This window comes from Lepisma saccharinum, chromosome 25, assembly GCF_977018435.1.
Source record: "Lepisma saccharinum chromosome 25, izLepSacc3.1, whole genome shotgun sequence".
Lineage (NCBI taxonomy): Eukaryota > Metazoa > Arthropoda > Insecta > Zygentoma > Lepismatidae > Lepisma > Lepisma saccharinum.
The window spans coordinates 20,400,561-20,422,159 of NC_139253.1; the positions used below are offsets into that span (position 1 = coordinate 20,400,561).

At 40.0% G+C, this 21,599-nt stretch overlaps 1 protein-coding gene across 1 annotated transcript in view; it reads right to left on the reverse strand.

The window, feature by feature from the left end:
* Positions 1 to 21,599, reverse strand: part of LOC145978921 (calpain-A-like) — a 185,783-nt gene that overhangs the window by 155,105 nt on the left and 9,079 nt on the right. Inside the window, exon 2 of the mRNA XM_083111900.1 lies at positions 21,395 to 21,539. Coding sequence (XP_082968026.1) covers positions 21,395 to 21,539 — 145 coding nt within the window. The remainder of the gene's footprint in view (positions 1 to 21,394; positions 21,540 to 21,599) is intronic.

Sequence of the window (21,599 nt, forward strand, 5' to 3'; positions counted from 1 at the left end):
GTAATGAACATTTTATAACATTAGAAGAAAGTCGATTTATTTTGCATAATATCATCTCGTGAATTGTTTGAAATATTAACATGTGAATTTAGTTGTGCACAATGTTGTTCTTATCTTTTTTTGCGTCAGTTGGTTAGCTTATTGTGCTTTATTTTAATCTTAGACTTATACTCTCCGTAGCTTCGTGTTTATTATTATTATTTGCAGATGAGCCTTCTGTTGAAAATTACAAGAGTTTTAGAAACACATAATAACCTAAACTTCAAAAATGCATTCAAACTTGATAAGTAAAGAAAAATTGAATACTTACGTTTGTCAGTATCTTTCTTCTTCTTCTCATCTTATTAAAAATATTGAAACTTTCTAGCCATTCATATCAAACACATTCACTGTGGATGGAAAAATATTTGAAAATTTCCCACTACAATCGAATGTAGACACATTTATTTTTCGACATATGCATTACCCCATAGATGCGTGCGAAAGCACATAATCAGCAAGTTTAATGCTTATACTTCTATTAACCTTGTTTAATGCGTGAAGAACCTCTTGGGCGTGAATCAAGCAATTTTGATTTTGATTTGATTTAAAATTTTGGGAGCGTCAGCACTTAGGCTATTTTGCGCCCGTCACATTATACGGGGGCCAGCCCCTTACCATTTCAAATAACAACTCTAACGTTGCATAACTAAAAAAAATTAAATGTTCTGACTTCTGTTAAAAGCTGAGGCTGTAAAGGGGCACTCAGCACACATAAGGACAAAAGAACAGGACAATACAAACAAAATTATACTGGCCATGGGGCCAGTCGCCAGAGCCTCGTTAGTCTTCATTCCAGGGTGCACTAATGTGGAAGTGAGGTTGACATTTGGGTGTACTACGTGGAAGGTCACCCCTTACACCCCTGTGAATCAAGCAAATCGTAACTTTAAAACAAATATTGAATTTTATATTTAACATTGCCTTCCTTGTATATTTGTATATTTTTTTGTATTGTTATTCTATTTTTTTCGTTATTCAATTGTTATTTTTCTTCTTCGGCAAAGTAGGGGAAACCAAAATAGAATTTTTACAGCTGGGACACTTTTACGTTGGGTAATCAAGGTCAGGAAAATTTGTGATTTTTCAAATGAAACAAACCGCCTTTTTTTGTTTTAAACAGTGTTTTAATCAAGAACAGAAAATGCGTTTTAAACAATTAAAACGATTAAAACAGTATGCTAAGAAAACGTATTTACTAAGAATAATGGTTGATAAGGAATCTTTTAATCATCAAATGAAGGTCTGTGTTTCTAGTTATATCTTAGCACTTCATTAATTCGTTATATAGACGTTAGTTGAAATCTCTCATGATGGTTATTCGAGAAGTTTCCATTCCTTCCATTTATATTTAGTAGATCAATGTTTCCCTTTCCTCTTGTTTCTTTAACCTTTGTCGTTGTTCCATACTCGTATTATTTAATACTATTCTCTTTCTCTCTCGCCGAAGTACTCACAAGTTGGCCTCAATATGATCAATGAAACCCACATGTGTTTCTCTTCCAGTTTTCTCGAGTGGACCATTTCCTCCATGTCGGTTTCCAAAAATAACACAGCAAGTTCCATCCTTATATATACACACACACACACACCATAAAGTCTTTTACCGTTTTTTTTTAAAGTGAGCTAAAATTAGTTAGTTGCGTGGAAAGGCACATATAAACCGACTCGACAACGTCTCTATATGTGATCGACAAGGAACTAGGTTACGGGATGCGGAAGCATCGTTAGTTTGTCAATCCGAAGTTAATTTTATCTTTCCACAATTGGAAAGTGTCTTGCATGCGAATATAGTTGTATGTATTTTATAACTTGTTTAAGTGTTTGATGAGCTTTGTCTGTAACGAGAGAGTGTTCCGTTCAAATGTCCCAAATTTCAATTAATTACTGTGAACGAAGTACGATGAATTGTGAAATAACTGCAACACCAAATGAAAGGCCAGATCTTCAAGTTTTGTTTTCATGACTTGAAGTTGTCCGTTTGCTCACTACGCAGCGCCACGGTCGCATAAATAGAAATGGCGACTGTTGAACAACGCGCGCAGGCAGTGGTGTGGTATGCTGAGACAAAATCTGTGATTGCAACGCAACGAAATTTCAGACGAGTGTACTGGTACGGAAGAGTGGCACCTGATGCTAAATCAATTAGGCTGCGGTTTAGTAAGTTTCTAACAACCAGCAGTGTGCTAAAACAATCTGGTGGAGCTCGCCGTCGTATGTCAGAGGAAAAGGTGGAAGAAATTCAAGCGGGGTTTCCATACCAAATTCTTTGCGACGCGGCTTATCATCTGGCTTCAATTGTTGCACAATCTGCACTTTATACGGATACAACCGAAGCCGCTTGTGCAGAACTCCATGCATTGTTGTTGGAGGCACATTGAATTGCCTAGATGCCTGGAGGATGCATTTACTTGGGTTTCTCTAAAACCCCGCTCGAATTTCTTCCACCTTTTCCTCTGACACACGACGGCGAGCTCCACCACGAGTCACTAAACTTTCCTCTCACCCTGTTAGGTAACCAATGAGCACCCTGAACCTAGTGCAGGCTTACGATGCCCTGGTAACTTTAGTTTATGGTTTGATGGTTTATGTTTTCTTTTTTTTCCCACCTAGTCACTGCAGAGGTGGAAAATTTTCAGTCAGACTCCTAAGTAGATAGAAATCAGCGCCTCGCAAAGTAACACCTAAAGTTCAAATCACCAACCCTGAGACCTTCTGTAAACAAAACCACGTGCATGCAGAAAGCATTGCAAACTCATAGGAGTAAAATGGTCCATACGAAAATCCAGCGTTGTTACAGGATTCATTCATTACGTAAGGTAAAACAACGGCCAATTTGTAGTATGGGATACGCTGCCGCAAATGACGTCTCACTTTAAACCCAATACTCTTTCTTTTGTACTTATTGCTTCACCTTTATGGTTAACTCTTTGCACCAGTAATCATTTCCAATAAATTTGGCTTCTTTCTTGCATGCGAATTGAATATATTTTACTTGCATTTTTTTAGACAAAATTATATAACATGGTAATGTATATTTCTAAGGTTTCGAAATTTGTTTGTAGATTTTATGTAAATTGTATCTTATGTAAATAAAATATATAATTGGCATAAACACCCATATGCAATGCTGTAAGTCCAATAAATATTTTGATGATGATTAGAGCCCGGAAGTTTGGCAAAATGCCTCTTTTTATCTACTGCATATATTGATAAAATTTTTCCGGATATCCTATACGGTTTTTATGTTGTTTCGAATGTTTTAGAAGCCTTTTCATTTTGCATATTTTGCCTATTTGGGACCCCACTGCCTATTTTCAATTATAATACCTTCTTTTTGCCTTTTTCAATGAAATTTGACCATTTTTAAAAAAAAAATATGTATATAAATTATTTTTCTCCCAAAAAAACGTTGTTGGCATATATTTTTCTTCCGTTGATTAAGTGAATAATTTTCGCCTTATTTAATTAATATGGAACTCACACATGTTTCAACATTGCTGAAGGAGAAAAATGTGAGAAAAAAGTATTTCCTGCTGAGTTAGGATATTGCCTTTCGGTTAACATTTCCTTGTGCATGATTGACTGCTGAAAACCTGTTGCAGAACACCTGCACAATTACGTCATCACGTCCTTTCATGGATTCCAAAATCAAGTTCTCTATCTTTAGTTTAGTTCTGCACTTTGGAGGGAAAGGATTTGTAGTTGTCATCATGCCGAAATTTAGTGTGCCATTAAGTGGTAAGTTACATGGTTACGTGCGTGAATTTGGTGAAAGCACATTTTCGACAGACGGTACTATTCTTCTCTGCAAGATATGTGAAGAAACAACCAACCATGAGAAAAAAATACTTTATATCTCAGCATGTGTCAACAGCCAAGCATAAATCTGCAGCTGCTAAAATGATCGGACAGAAGAAGATATTCCTAACTTCATCAGTGGGCACTTCATCCAACAGGCAATCTCAGTTTTCTCTTGAATTGTGCAAAGCTTTCATGGAAGCAGGAACACCTTTCTGGAAAGTGGAAAACAAGTCACTGAGGAAATTCCTGGAGAAATACACTAAAGAAACGGTGCCGTCGAAATCTATGCTGCGGAAAACATATTTAAGCGTCTGCTACGAAGAAGCTCTGCAAAGAATTCGTGCTGAAGTTGGTGAAAAGAAGAACTGGATTTCAATCGACGAAAGTACTGAAGGTATGGGACGCTACATAGCCAACGTCATCATAGCGTTACGTATCCCTCATTTTGATTTTCGAGTTACGTGTAGCTAGGCAGCCTGACAGGAAGTATAGGAAAGTGTTAACTTCAGCACCAGCTCAGCGAAAAGCATTCGCCAATATTTGCAAAGGAAAATTGATGAGAGAGAAAAAGGGGAGGAGTTTTGAGGAGGAGGAAGGCAAGTTGGATCTGGCTCGGGAGTGACAGGGATTTGGTCTTGGGTTTTGGAAGAGAACAGGAGAGTGGTTCGGGAGTAAGAAAAGGGGTTTTTTGAGTTTTGGAGAGAGGAGAGTGAGTTGGATTTTGAAGGAGATTGAGGCTGGATGCAGACTTTCAGAAACTTGTTTGGAAGTGGAGTGCAGCGAAGCTGAGTGAGAATTTAAGAGGCGAACTTCAGCAAGCAAGTGACAGTTACTTTAGAAACTCTTCGGTCCACGATTCTAAAGAGAGACAGGTAATATACTTTTATAATGCCATCCTTTGCCAATGCAGACTTAAGGTCATAGTAACCCAAATCATGAGAGTTGCCATTTTATAAAGGGTTCTGTAAATTTAAGTTTATTCAGGTACCTCCTGCAGTTAGCAGATGCAGCCAAGCGAGAGCTTACGAGCTACCGCTAACCCCCAATAGAATAATTACTTTAATCTAAAAGGCTCCAGGTTTGATCCCCGAACCTTTCGAGGTTCACACACTCAGTAAAAGTGTGTCACAATGCGTGGTAGAGGTGCGAATTGGGCCTCTCATCCATTTCCTTTCCGGAAATGCGATGAGAATAGACCGTTAATTTTCCACGTAATGGTGGTATCAGCCTTTATTTATTTCATCTTGCAATACATGCAACGGGCATTTCTTTGCCAACCCAAGAGAGTGATGATATTGTGGAAAACTAGTCGCACACTTTAACAGCAACCCCTTTTACTAACTGGAACTTAATTTTTCTCACATCTCACTTCTTAGTGTTTTGCACTCTTAACGCCACTTAATGTTCTCACAAATTGCATTCATTGTTCTAAATTTATATTGGTGACCACGGCAAATTATTTCATTTTTGACAGCGACGTCGTGATAGTTAATGATGTGGAATGTTCAGTTTAGATTATTGTGACGAATTAGATGCAACCCTAGATAGAATCCAAGCTTTGGCAGAGAATGTGGTTGGCGGAGAATCCAGTTTTGTATAAATACTCAACCATCTGCGTCCTCCACCCCAATAAGGCGTAGCCCTCTATTTACCCGTAGCCGGGCTAGACTTTTGCCTGTTAGCACCCCAGTTCGAGTCCCGCCCAGAACTATGGCATGCACAGGTTTTATTAACCCGTTCTTGTTGGACGGCTTACAGTTCCAAGGCACGGCCGGAGAAGATGCAACTAAATTTTTTGATAGAGTGGAGAGTTTAGCTCTACTTAATGATTGGGATACCCCGAAAAAACTACAAGTTTTGCCGGCTCTTTTACATGGGCCAGCCTTAAGATGGCACCAAGCATGGGTACCAACTATGGGAAATCAGGCCATTACGTATGATCTCTTTAAATCTAAAATGATTGAAGAGTTTACCGGATCCATAGACAAGCTGCAATTAGAAGAACGCATTAAGCATAGGCTACATCGAGACGACGAATCAGTGTCGGACTACATAAGAGATAAGCAGCTTCTCTTATGTAAAATGGATCCGAACATGCCCATCAGTAAACAAATAAAACATTTGTGTTTGGGTCTTCAACCTGAATACATTCGCGAAACTTATAAGAAGGAATATGCTTCGGTCCCTGAGCTCTTGGGAGATTTAAAGCAATTCGAAAAAATTCAGTTTTTGATCAAACAGAGAAAAATCCAGGAGTTGATGTCAGAAGCTCAGAAAGGTTCATTGTTCTATCCTGTGAATGAATTGAAACTGCCATGCCATGAAACAGGTCCCCTTTCACAACACGCCGGCGAGACCTTGTGAAACACCACGTTCTCAGGCCCATCTCGACCTCGAGAAGCGTGTCACCGCCATGCAGGCTGAACTGGATTCTTTGAGAGTACACAACGTTGTACCTTCAAACCCAGGACCTTCGTCTCAGGAGACAGGTCTCGAAGCTCAATTAAAGAGTTTATCTCTTAAGATGGATGAAATGGTGAACGCCCAGAATAAGCAGGACAGGCATACACAAGACACCCGAAATAACTTCCCACGTTATAATAATTATGAAGGTCAATCCTATAGAGGTAACAATAGAAATAACAGAGGTTATTTTGGCCGTGGTAATGATAATTTCCAACAAAATGGTTACCGTCGGAACAGACATTATCAGACTCCCAATCGCGGCCAGTGGCGCAATGGAAATTCGCGCTTTCATTCTTCGCGTAATTTTTCGCGGGGCCGGGGCACGACCGGCGATCGGGGCGACCGGGGTTCGACCGGTGACCGCCGTGAGGGGCAGAGATGTGATATTTGCAATTATCCCAATCATGATTCGTCTGTCTGTTTTCAGAATAGAGACAATTTAAACGACTAGGGACTGTGCATAAAGGAAACATATGCCCAGCAAATGTTGTAGGTCGTACGTTGACAGTTTCCACTTTTCAAAATGCTGACTTAATTTATGTAAATGGTAAAGTCTGTGGTACGCAGCACAAGTTCCTTTTGGATAGCGGATCTCAAATTAGCGTTATAGGAGATATACCAGCGCCCGCCCATACCCCAAGATTTAAAATTAATACAATAGTTCAAGGCGTCACTAATGGGCAACTCCAAATCAATGAAATTGTAATTTTGACCTTTTCTTTTAATGGACATTCTTTCAGACACCCATTCAGATACATTCCAAAATTTTCGCATGGCATTATATTGGGGAATGATTTCTTAAAGAGTCACAAGGCAAATCTTGATTTTGAGTCCAACAAACTTGTTTTAACACGTTTTGGTACTCCTCCCAGAAACCGTATCCAGAGGGAAAGTGGTAAACCTTTTGCTGTGTCCGTGAAAGTTTCAAATATGCTACAACACCTTTTACGACCAGAATTTGTGGCACCTAAAAAGATTAGAGTAAAACCTAGATCTCACTTATGCATTCCCGTGAAATTAGTTAATACTCACGATAAGGCTAGGAATCTTTTAGAACCAGATCAACAATTTCAGACTAAATCCGGCTTGCTAATCCCCCGGGCTCTTCTCAACTCGGATTCACCCCTGATTTGGGTAACCAATCCACTTATGCATAACATTATTATTAAAAAGGGGACAAGACTAGGACAGGCCGAACTTTGGCATCCTCTTTGCACTCGTGACAGCTCTAGCCAGTGCACGGACGCAAGTAGGGAAAGTTTAAGTGAAATCTATGTTCAGAAAGAAAGTTTTGGAGAAAGTACTAAAAATGCACAGGTTAATATCACAGCAGAATCACAACAACCCAGTGGCGTGCAGCCCGACGTCACTACACTTGACATTAATCCCGAACTGCAACCCGAAGAGAAAGAACAATTGCTACAATTACTGCACAAATATAAACAGGTTTTTTCGTGGTCCGAAGATGATATGGGAAAAGCGACAAATTATGTGCACAAAATCAGGCTAAAGGATGATTCAGATTTTCATTTGCCACCTTATCAAGTACCGATTCATCTTCGTGCGCAACTTTATGATCAAGTTGATACTTTGTTACGGCAAGGCGTAATTCGTCCGAGCACCTCACCCTTCAATTCTCCTGTATTTTTAGTTCGTAAAAAAGATGGTGATTACAGATTACTCCAAGATATGAGATTTCTCAATTCACGTACTGTCTTTGACGCGCTTTCGATAAATAATCTCCAGGAAACGCTCTACAACATGGGTGGCAAGCGGTACTATACTTCGTGTGATCTCCGCAGCGGATTTTTTCAAATACCATTATCGGAGAATTCAAAACAGTACACAGCATTCACAATTCCTGGGAAAGGTCACTATGAAATGCAGTATGCTGTACAAGGCCATATTACATCTCCAGCAGCGTTAACCCGCTGCCTCCAATTGGCTTGCTCTGGCTTAAATAACGATCATTTTTCATCCTACATGGATGATCTCTTCTGCTATTCCGACAAATTTTCAGATATGTTAACAACACTTGAACGGCTATTTCAATGTCTGATTGCTGCAGGATTACGCCTGGCCCCACACAAATGTCATTTTGCATATTTTCAAATTATGGCACTTGGGCACAAGATTGGAAAGCATGGCTTTTCCGTGTCTGACAAAATAATTGACTCCATCACCAACTATAAAGTTCCAACTACTACAAAGCAGGTCCGACGTTTTTTAGGACTTTGTTCTTATGTCCGAAAATTCATCAAATCCTTTTCAGAAATAGCTGAACCACTACAAAGATTGATCGGTAAAAACAAGAAATTCGTATGGACTGACGAGCAACAAGCAGCCTTCGAGAAGTTAAAACATGCACTAATTACAGCCCCGGTTCTGTTACCATATAGCCCCGGCAAGGAAACGCGTCTTTATACCGATGCAAGCACAAAGGCGATTTCTGGCGTTTTAATGCAGCCTAACGCCCAGAATGAATTCCAACCTATCGCATACTGTAGTCGCACGTTAAAAGAACATGAAAAGAAGCTAGGAATAATTGAATTGGAACTTACTGCAATTCTATATGCTTTTAAAAGCTTTAGATTCTACTTACTTGGCAGGGAGTTCGATTTATTTACAGACTACCGAGCTATTACCTATATTCGCACATCACGTCATCTTTCTGCTAAACTTTTAAGGTGGTCTTGCATTCTCGAAGAGTACAATTATACTGTATCACACTGTAGATCTACTCAAAATATAGCAGATTCACTTAGCAGAGAGTGTGGCAATTTGCCTGCCGACAACGAGCCAGAGTTGCCAGAACCACCGATGTTTTTATTGCAGGACACCACTGTGGACGTCGCCTCACACCAGCGTACAGATTCATTTTTTGGTGATATTATTAAAGTTTTGGAAAGCCCAGAAGACGAAAATGTGGACATTTCGCCAGCCCTTCAAAGACAAGCGTGCTCCTACACACTGGAAAATAATTTGCTATATAGGCAACATAAAATGGCAGGTGGATCTCGTAAACTACTATGTATACCCCGGTCCTTGCAAAAATCGGTTGTCGAATCGATTCATTGTTCTCCTATAGGTGGAGCTCACTTCGGCTTTACCAAGACGTATCATAATGCTCTTTCTAGATTTTATTTCCCTTTCATGAAGAATCTCATACAGAAAATTGTCAGGGAATGTATTGTTTGTCAGCAGCATAAGAGGCCTGTCGGATTCCCAAATGGCGAGCTTTTAACCTTCCCCCCACAAAAACCTTTTGAGAGAATTGCGGTCGATTTTAGCGGCCCCTATCCTGCGAGTGGCATGTTACGCCACAAGTATATTTTAGCGTGCTCAGATTTTGCGACCCGTTTTCTCATTGGCAAGGCGGTATCCGACGTTTCAGCTGCGACCGCTGCTGATTTTATTTACGAGGAAGTAATACTTAAATTTGGCTGTCCGCTAGAGATCACTACGGACAGGGGAACAGGATTCACCTCCAAAGTATTCCAGGAATTGAACTCTAGAATGAGGGATACGTAACGATAGGAACTATGGAACCAAAATACGGAGAATCCTCGTCATTTCTTCTCACGTCAGAACAACTAGAGAGAGCCAATGGTTCGTCAATAGCTCAGTTATTCTCAAATTCCCTACCTCTGCTCGGGCCACATGGTGTACATTATGATGACGTGTTATTTTTTATTAGTGATGCAGCTCCCTATATGAAGAAGGCTGCCATAGCATTGAAAATTCTCTTCCCGAACATGCTTCATATCACATGTGTAGCACACCCAGTGCACAGAATCGCCGAAGAAGTTAGTGTTGCATCCAGAAGTGGACAGGTTGATTTCAAACACAAAGAAAATATTTCTGAAGTCTCCATCTCGAATCCGAAAATTCCAGGAAGTTGCGCCTGAGCTTAGTTTACCTTCACAACCAGTCTTGACGAGATGGGGAACCTGGATATCAGCAGCTATATATTATGCTAACAACCTTGAAAAAATCAGTGAGGTGATCGACGCTCTTCCAGAAAATGAAGCGGCTTCAATTCGTGAAGTGGAAAAAAAAAACTCCTGTGCTATTCAGAACTGAAGAATGAACTGTCGTTTATTTTTGCACATTATGGTGCATTGCCAGAGACATCCATGAAAATCTTCGAGGAATCTATGCAGCAGATGATGGACGTGCCAAGAGAAGAGGGGTCAGCTGTTGCGGAAAAGTGCAAACGGGTAGTGAGTGCAAATGAGGACTTGAAACAATTGAAAACAATTTGTGATATTCTAAAAGGTGAAAATGCTGTTACCGAAATGAGTCCAGCTACATTAGCTTATTTTATGTATGCTCCAATAACTTCTGTCGAAGTAGAAAGATCATTTTCTATTATGAAAAAACATTCTCTCTGACAGACGACTATCAATGAATATTGAGAACTTAAAAAAACACTTTGTAGTTATGTGCAATCAAGATGGAGAAAATTGAAATGCTCTTCCCAATGTAGATTTTTTAAAAAAATAAGTGACTTCCAAATCGGCCTTTTTTCGGTTTATTTTGCCTTTTTTTCATTTTCAGTGCCTATTTTCCACATAATAAATGCCTTTTTGCCTGCCTATTTTAACGAAAATAAATGCCTGAACTTCCGGGCTCTAATGATGATGATCAAAACAAGACAAAGAAAGTTCGTACACTCTGTAGTGCATGAAGATTTTTATATATATACAGACGCATCAAAGTCCGCAGCTGGTAACACTGGAGCTGCAATATATTGCATCTAATGGAATACAAAATCTACCCATTACCAGCAGAATTTTCAATATTCACGCCGGAAGCGTTTGCTATTCGTCAAGCATTGTTGTGTATATATATATATATATATATATATATATATATATATATATATATATATATATTTTACCCTATCAACTGTTAGTCGATTTTGGTCACCTTTCTGAGTTTTTGCATCATATATTTAGTTCACTATGCACTTATTTTTCACAAAATTACATCTTCTTGCATATCCATAAAGAAGCCATATAGTTCGAGGAATAGGATCCGTGAGCAGGGCAATTAGAGATGTAGGGAATGGAACTCCATGGCGACACAAACCTTTATATAATTTATCTCGTTTTCGGTCGAAATTAGGACATTGTAAAAAGAGATGTGTGGCATCTTGATTAACTTCTCCACATGTGCAGGCTTGTTTTGTTGTAATATGTAATTGTGCTAAATGATCATTAGTGCGAACATGACCTGTACGTAGACGTATTATAAAAGTAATAACTGATCTTGGAAGATTATATGAGTAGTACCAAGGTTTGTTTTGTGAATGTTCTGCAAGCCATTTATATGTATTGCCCGCGGATTGAAATTGTTCCATACACCACTTTTTCCATTTATCTTGAAGTTTATATTTAACTCTTGGGAGAAGATCCATGTATGGAAGTCTCGCCAAGTGAGGAAGATTCCGATGATCGGGCGGCTTTGGCATATACGTCCACACGTTCATTTCCCGTGTTTACTTGGTGAGCCTTTACGTAACTAAACTGAACGTTGATATTTCTTCCATTAGCATACTGGGTTTGTTTGATTATTAGTATGATAAATAAAGAATGTTTACAAATCTGAGGATATGAGGAATTCAGCGGCATTAATACGCTTAAAGCATCTGTTATGATAAGACTTTTTATATAATTATTATGGACAGCGTATGTAAGAGCTTTATATATTGTGTAACTTTCTGCAGTGAAAATAGAAGTGTCAGGTGTCATTGTTGTATATACAGGAGAAAAACCTCAAGAGGGTAGTGATCGCCACTGATTCAGCGTCAGTCTTACACTCCCTGGGGTCGATAACAGCTGATTACTATGTAGTCTGGTACATTGTTAACATAAAAATTTTGTATTACAAACTAACCAACTCAGGTTACAATATTTCTTTTGTCTGGTACAATATTTCTTTTGTCTGGACTCCTGGGCATACATCCATAGAAGGGAACCACATAGCAGATGCATTAGCCAAGTACGCAGCTGAAGAATCAAGTCACCGATCGCTTCGGATTAAATTTTCTGCAAAAGCACTAGAGTCGCATGCTAAAACAGAATTGTTGAAAAGTTGGCAGAAACAATGGTCAATTACAGGGAAGACTAATGGAAAAAAATATTATTCAATTCAACCACTTATACCTAAAGAATCTTGGTATCAAGATATTAACCTTTCAAGAAACTCTTTAACAAGCCTTCTTAGATGTCGGCTAAATTATACCCAAGCCTCTAAAGACTTGTACACTAGGAAGATTGTGCGATCCCCAATCTATCAGTGTGGTGCAACTGAAGGAACACCTGATCATATTATATTTGAATGTCGTCTTAATGTAACTACGCGTGATTATTTCTTAAGAGATCTAAAAGAAGCAGGATATAATGGCGCATACGCCTTGTCAACACTTTTGAGGAACCCAACTAAGAAAATAATATATGTACTTACCAACTATATTGTGAGAGAAAATATTATATTATAAAATTATGAAATGTAAAACAAATGTAACTGGTGCATACCTGAAAAGCTGCAACCAAATGCGTATACATTTATATATATAAAAAAAAATCGTAAATTTATTGCGGTTGGAAACTTTGACAAACATCCTAATGACGATTTTTGTTCCGCCAAATATAGTGCACTTTGTAAAATAACTTGGTGACATGGCAAGGCAAGATAAGTGTGAACATTTTGTAGGAATATGCATTGTAACTTTCAATGAACTTAGAGATTTGTGTACATAATGATATTTTATAACATTGGTTATTTTCTAAAACTAATCATGTGAACAGCAAGGAAGTAGTGCCACTTTCAACATGGCGAGTTCTATGCATTCGGGAAGGTCTCCGTGTTCTCCGAGCGGAGTGATACATCGAATCAGTGAGACGGTTTGTTTACAGAAGGTCTCAGGGATGGTGATTTGCACTTTAGTCTTCGGAAAGTTATTTTTAAAAGCAACAAGTTACAGTTACTTTGCTCGATAAAGCAACTCAGGTAAAGTTGCAGTTACTCATTTTGAAAAGTAACTCAGTCGATTAAGGTGGGTGCTATTGATGCTGCATCATTAGGCACATTCCTGAAATAGCCCCAGATGGAAACAGACGAGAATTTTACGAAAGCTGAACAGTTTTCTTTTGCTAATATTAACCTGAAAATAAATCTTAGAATGAAATTTGGAGCCCCAGTTTCGGACGCCTGGACACAGGTAGTAAAATTTTCACCTTGAAAGTTAGTTGTATACAAAAAAAATCGACGGTATGCACCATCAGGCCCAATTTCGTCTTAATCCGCCCTGGAGGTATTTAAGCTATCGACTACAAAACCATGAAATATCAGAAAGTCAAATTCAATGCCTTAAAAAATGAACTGAATGTGAATTTAGACTGCAGAAAAACATAACTATTGATGAGCAACAAGGACTGTGAATTTCACAGGAAAAGCAGCATTAGCGTGAGGCCTTGAAACGAATTCTAGGCCTGTATGTCATTAAGTATTTGGCAGAGCATGATCTTGCATTACGGGGCCTGGGGCATAAAATATTCGCGGGACGTACTATATATATATTTCAATTTTTCTTCCTTAGTCTGAAGTACAGGTGTCCTACAAAATCATAATGTAAACACTATTACATTTTCATTTAGTTTTCATTCTGATGCACGTCGTTACCAGGTGGCACAGTCGTTCGGATCCCACTTTAAACTGTAGGTTCAGTACCGATTAGCCTCTCTGGGCATAAAGTGGCCTTACAACAACAAATCAATCAATCTGACGTTCATTATATTTAATTGCAAAAACGGGAATGTTTAATATCATATTGTTACTTTAACTAAAAAGTAGCAATATTTAATCATATCCAGTAATATAATTGTTTTCTTTACTTTTCATTGAATTTTGACACTAGTGAATTTGCATTGCTTCCATAAAATAATATTTTCATATCATATTTCATTCTATAAGTAAGCAAACAATAGCCTATATGTTAAGTATTTTTGATACAAATATTTGTATTTTTATGATTTCAGTAATTTTGGATATATTTAAGTATGTCAAAATAATACACGCATGCAGGCTATATCAGATTAGTTACTTAATTGGAAGCACCAGCATCCTATAAACTCGTTAAAAGTACGCACACAAGTTGCCACCCCTGTCATGACCCCCTTGCCGTATTTAGTGCGTTTTCTGGCAGAAAAAAATCATATCAACAACAAGGGTAAATTTACAGTACATGTCTGCGTACAGAAAGAATAAGAAAAAAATTCTGGGGCTTGTATCGCTAAAATTAGGTCTCAATCAGCAAAAGTTATTAAGAAAAGCTGGTTGCCAAATTTTAAATTTTATTGGTGCTAAACGGCAATATTGCGAACGCGCGCTCGTGCTTAGCAATAGGTAATATTTGCACAATTCTAATAACCAGGTTAGAGTGAGAGAATAATTTTACAAGAAACGGATGCTATCGATATTTTAACATTACATAATACAAGGGCCTCGCGGATATAGTTCGCACAGGGCCTCGCGTTCCCTAATGGCGGTCTGGGTGGAATAGCATTCAGGAAGTCCTGGATGAGCTTTCGGCAGAAGGCAGATGCGAGAAACCAGAGCGCGGGATTTTCACGCAGAAAGAACGAACTTGAGACAGCAGTTGTGGCGACTGCCTGGAACGATATCCTTGGCCGTCTCAACAGTACGAGTATTAGCCTCCAAGATCCTACAGTCAGCCTGAATATATGGCTACTGGCTTGATGGCATCACTGGTCGACACGGTTCAGTTTGCACGGGATAGATTTGACGTGTATGAGCAGATGGCGACCGAAATGCAAAGATGAGCAGCGTCGAGGCCGTAAGCGAAAGCGAATACCTGATGAAGGAGCTACAAACGAAGCAGATCTCAGCCAAAGGGGAACTTTCAAAACTCAGACGTATCTGGTCATGATCTACAGTCTGTTATCTGAACTGGAAAAGCGGATGAAGGCATATGACGATATTTGTAAAACATTCGGATTTCTCTCGGAGCTAACGTCATTGAGCATTGAGCAGATGGAGGAAAAAGCAAAGAATCTCGGCGGCTGAGCTGGTACAGTTTGCTACATTTATGCGCACTCAGAAACCGGCGACTGTGAACGAATCAGCAGAGCTTACCATGTGCAGGCTTCTGTCATCGTTGAATCTTTCTCAGACATTTCCAAACGTCGAGATTGCGTTGCGCATCTATCTGTGCAGGATGGTGTCCAATGCCACCGGCGAACGGAGCTTCTCAAAGTTCGGAATAGTCAAAGGAGAGCTGTGGTCTTCAATGGGGCAGGAAAGGCTAAGCATGGTGGCGCTTATGAGCATTGAGCATGAGCTGCTGCGCAGCCTTGACTTCACTGACGCGATCGAAGAATTCGCGCTTGCTAAGGCTCGAAAAACAGCAATATAAGTAAGTAGCAGTAGCGCACCTCTCATAATCATTTCATGGTACATTATCATAATCACAATAATATTAATAAAAAACATAAAAAACAAGAAAATCATTAAAATAGAATATATATATATATATATATATATATATATATATATATATATATATATATATATATATATATATATATATATCAGGGTGTTTCTAAAGGTCGTTTACAACGCTTGGGGGGTGATTCCTCACACGAAAACAAGCAAAAAGTCTAAGTTCCATTTTTACGACTGAGGCTTCGTTTCCGAGATAGGAGCTTCGCAAAAGGTGACAAAGTGAACGTCACACCTGACTGGGACGAATACTATAACAGATAGAGAGGCGGTTCCAAGGGAATCATAAAGGAATCGTATGTGCTCAGTCCGGAAGTCACTATGAAAAGTTCACTGCACGCATGCGCAATGGAGTCCTCAAAGGAATTTGGGATTTCCAGCAAGAACAATACATGGAAAGGGTATGTAACGCAGCAAGAAGGACCGTGACAATAAGAAATGCGTTCAAGACAACACATCCCGACCTCAAACATCAAAACATGAGCACCGAACACAAAATCCGAGAAGTTGAGCACGGTTGCATACCCCAGTTACACGCGAGGAATGAACGAATCATGTCATGTGGCATACGAGAGACACATTACTCCACCAGGAGGAGGGAAAGAAAAACACAATATTAGATGATTGCGACAACGTGTATTTTTACACGCGACAACTACGTAATATCCCCCCCCACACACACACAACAAACAACAAATGCTACAATGTCTTATGCACAGACAGTGCGTGTCACTGTACACCAACTGAAGATGTCACAAAGGGGGTGGGGAGCAATACCAAAAGTGTTTGCACGCGATCATTGTGACGTAAAAGAGACCAGTTTTGGAAGCGCTGCACAGGCAAGTCTGGCTCTCGTAGTCTACGTTGACCTTCATGACTGCTGTTCCCGAGAGAGGAGCTCGAAGGGTTGGTTCTCTCCGGCAGTCGTTCCAGTCCGGTTGCAGGTGCTGGGATATGATCAGCAGTTCGCTCTAGGTTGTCATACGCATTGAAGAGTACTAGTATGTTGTATTGAAAGAAGTTGACGTAGTGGAGTGGGCAAGTCAAGTATCACAACAATTGGTCTGTGGTGTTCGTACGGTGATACGGCCAATTTGTTCAGTGTGCCAGTGTTAAACAAAAACAATACTTTGCAGTTCCAGCTCCCTATTACACAGATGGCTGCGTATACGACCCAGCAGCTAGCAGACATGCATCTCATGTATGGGGAGGCACGTGGTAATAGCCGTGAGGCAAGGCGTCTTTATGGAGAACGCTTTCCACATAGACGTTTACCATCTCACACCTTATTTCAGGTAGTGGACAGTCGACTGCGTGAAACAGGGTCAGTGTTACCACCGCGGCAAGAAGTTGGAAGACCTCGAAGTGTTCGCACACATCAGTTTGCAGAAGATGTGTTAACAGCGGTCGCAGAACATCCTGGCACCAGTACGCGAGTGTTCGTTCGGGCACGAAACACGTCTCATGTGAATGTTTGGCGAGTGTTGTCAGAGGAAGGAATGCACCATTTTAAACTGCAGAAAGTACAAGAACTGTTACCTCGTGACTTTCGCCCTCGTATGGAGTTTTGCCAATGGCTGTTGCATCAGTTGGACACAAATCCTCACTTCGGGGCCAACGTATTGTGGACAGATGAAGCCATTTTCACCAGGATGGATGTCTTCAATAGTAGAAACAGTCATGTATGGGACTTTGACAACCCACATGCACTTTTTGTGGCCCATCACCAGCACAGGTTTTCAGTGAATGTGTGGTGCGGGATAGTACATGATAATTTAATTGGACCATACATTCTCCCTGTTCGCCTGAATGGTCGCACGTATCATGCATTTCTTAGTGAGGTTCTGCCTGAACTGTTGGAGACCGTACCTTTGGCAATGCAGCAAGAAATGTGGTACCAACACGATGGTGCACCAGCTCATTTCGATTGTAATGTACGACATTTCCTGCATGACGTGTTTCGCAATAGGTTCATTGGTAGGGATGAGCCTGTGCCTTGCCCACCGAGGTCGCCAGATCTCAACCCTCTCGATTTTTTCTTCTGGGGAGAAATGAAAACCCTCGTATACGACACACCTGTCACATCAGCTGAGGACCTCGTTGTCGCATCAACGTCGCCGCCGCGACGGTAGCAGATACACCTGGCTTGTTTGCTCGTACTCGACAATCCTTGATTCGTCGCTGTCATCTCTGCGTAGAAGTAAACGGCAGACATTTTGAAAACCGTCTGTGATTATTGCCCTCGGCAAATCTCAGTGAGAACACTTCTGGTATTGCTCCCCACCCCCTTTGTGTGGTGAAAGTTACATCTTCAGTTGGTGTACAGTCACACGGACTGTCTGTGCGTACGATATTGTAGCATTTGTTGTTTGTTGTGTGTGTGGGGGGGGGATATTACGTAGTTGTCGCGTGTAAAAATACACGTTGTCGCAATCATCTGATATTGTGTTTTTCTTTCCCTCCTCCTGGTGGAGTAATGTGTCTCTAGTATGCCACATGACATGATTCGTTCATTCCTCGCGTGTAACTGGGGTATGCAACCGTGCTCAACTTCTCGGATTTTGTGTTCGGTGCTCATGTTTTGATGTTTGAGGTCGGGATGTGTTGTCTTGAACGCATTTCTCATTGTCACGGTCCTTCTTGCTGCGTTACATACCCTTTTCATGTATTGTTCTTGCTGGAAATCTCCAATTCCTTTGAGGACTCCATTGCGCATGCGTGCAGTGAACTTTTCATAGTGACTTCCGGACTGAGCACATACGATTCCTTTATGATTCCCTTGGAACCGCCTCTCTATCTGTTATAGTATTCGTCCCAGTCAGGTGTGACGTTCACTTTGTCACCTTTTGCGAAGCTCCTCTCTCGGAAACGAAGCCTCAGTCGTAAAAATGGAACTTAGACTTTTTGCTTGTTTTCGTGTGAGGAATCACCTCCCAAGCGTTGTAAACGACCTTTAGAAACACCCTGTATATTAATCACAGTATGTAAGTGCATCAGGCCCAATTTCGTCTTAACACAGACAGGCTGTTCTTATACTGATACCAACGTCTAATGTTTAAATATAAAAATGTAAAAAGTAAGAAAAGTCAAATTAAACCCAAATTTCCTCCCGCACGTAAACGTAAACTGCAGTTTCCTATTATAAAAAGTAAATGGTTTACAGGTTCCGTTACTAGAAAAAGTAACTGCTACAAGCAAGTTGTTACTTCCAAAGACTGCCTTTAGCTAAGTCTAACATCATTATTCTAGCATTAATGAACAAATATTGAGCTCATGAAGTTTCTCTTTGTCTCCTTCCAGAAAAACCATTGCCTTCGTTTTCCTGCTATCGGAAATAAATTAGAGGTATGATTATTTTGCACATAAAAACTATATGCTTTGATTCCAGACCTTGGCAGACACTGTTTGCATCTTAAAGTAGGTAATAGAAAACTTAGTTCTTATTGTATGCATTGACTTTATATTTGCACAAGTCAATACCAAGAAATTCATGAATGTTACCCAAAATCACAAAACATATATTTTAGGGAAAAAAGAAAATTTCACACAAAGGAAGCACTTTTGAATTGTTATCATTGTGAGGAAATGGGATTTGTGTGATCTTATGCAAATGTCACGTAACAATAACTATTATTATTTTTCCATTTTCATTTTCTCTCTCTAAATGCACGAGTTTGTAAATATAAAGTTATCCCTTGTGCATCCTACTGTGTCGTGAAGGCACAGATAGGGTATGGAAGATGAACTCCACACATCTTCGATCGCGGCCATGCTAGTGACGACACCACTCTCTGACTGCCATTACCTCCACGCTCCTTGGTAAGACTGTGTTCCGACAAGGGTTAGGTGGGAGAACAGCATATGCTGAACCTCGCCCGCTAAATAGATATATTATTATTATTATTATTATAAGAGATGGACAAACCTCGGAGCGGCTTATATGGTGTCATGTTTTTATATTTATTTTAATCTACCCGAAATCACCCATCCCGGGAATCGAACTTGTAATCAGAACGCAGGGGTGCCCGCAGGGAGGGTCAAGTGGTCATGTAGCCCTTTCTTAGAATAAGGAAAAATTTATTCTTGCATTCTCTTTTCTTTCCTGTGAGCTTCTCAAGTAGTCGTTCTTCATGCTTGCTCAATCTTTCTTGATCATTTTTTTCCCTATAATTTTTCTACTGTTTTCTGTCTCATTGTTTCTCTCTCTCTCTCTTTTGCTCTGTTGATCTCCCCCTCTCTGTCCATTAGTGTCCAGTTTCTTACATATATATGTAAAGGTAAAGGTAAAGTGTTCCCCTGTGCATAGCACCACGCCATGAAGGCGTATAGGGGGTGTGGGGGTAACGCCCCACACTTTCTTGATCCGGTCGTGAGTGGGGGTGATGTGATCAGCATCACGCCCCTGACCGCCTTTACCCCCCAGGGTTTCCCCCAGGTACCCATGTTATTCGACGCTGGGTAGGCGCTTCCACCTATACTATATTAATCTCTCTCTCGCTCGCTCCTTAATTTCTTCTCCTTCCTTCCTTCCTTTCCCACCTCTTCTTTGTCTATTTGTACTTGGCTTCTTTATTACTTTCCGACAGCGGAAAACGAGACTAGCTCGAGAGGACGAATATACACGCCGTAGTGGAGGTACGTAGAAACATGCACGAAGCAAGGCTGTAGGTTTCAGATCAGTATTCCATTCGTATGAGTTCGGTTGCCTTGGTTATTATCGCTCGCTTTTTTATGTTTGTGATGACTTTTACAACTCTAACTCTTCTCTTAATGTATTTTGGCCAACAATGTTGTTTCAGCTCTCAGCACATGCGCACTTACGTCGATTGTCGCGACTTCTTTTCTCACTTTCCCCTCACACTCTATTGCTTCTTGCATTAAGATTTTTGTCTCCTTCAAAAAACGTTTCTTCCTTGTGTTCACACGTAAGCACAACGCCACAATTGTTTTAAATTTCGACCTCTTTGAAAAATTTTCTGCGGGCGCCCACGCCAGGAACTCTACCAATATTCTTAAAATAATAATAATAATAATAATAATTGACCAGCAAGCACTTGTGTAAACGCAGAGAGACTACCACCGGTCCACCGTGGTTCTTGCAGAAAATATAATTTAACCCAACCATTAGCGTACGCATAAATTTTTGTTCGGAGGAGGCTGCGAAGCGGGGTACACAATAAAATATTTCGTAATTGCCATTATTAACAATCGTTCTAAAAGTTGTTCAATGACAGAAATGATAATCGGGAGTCATTTTATGGAGGGTTTGCATTCATCACTTTGGTTTTTCCCCGAGTTCTTTATTCCTTTAATTTAAAAATTTTAATTTTGTCAAAGGAGTTGGAGTCTCATCAGCGTACACCAGTGAATCCAATCAAGAATTCTTTAAGTACACTGGCTTATCGCATCCAGTGCAGAGGACAATTACTAAAGAGTTGTTCAAGATCTAATCTAGTTCGATATAATTTTACATTAGCAATAGCATGATTTGCGATATTGGAACGCAACCAACAGTACAACACAGATTATAATTTATCATTTAATTCATCGAACTCACCCTGAATGTCGCTCTGAAAGGATTAATTACATCGCCTTGAGCTGGACCTCCGCCAAAGAGACCTCGCTTGTTGAAGTGGTACTTGCCAAATGTCCACGCGAGGTTCCCAATCTTTCCTAGGTCTATGCCTGCAATCCGTGGGTCTCTGGACAAAAACGAACAAGAAAATATGAATTAGCTTAAATCATGGGAAACCTTTGCTCTA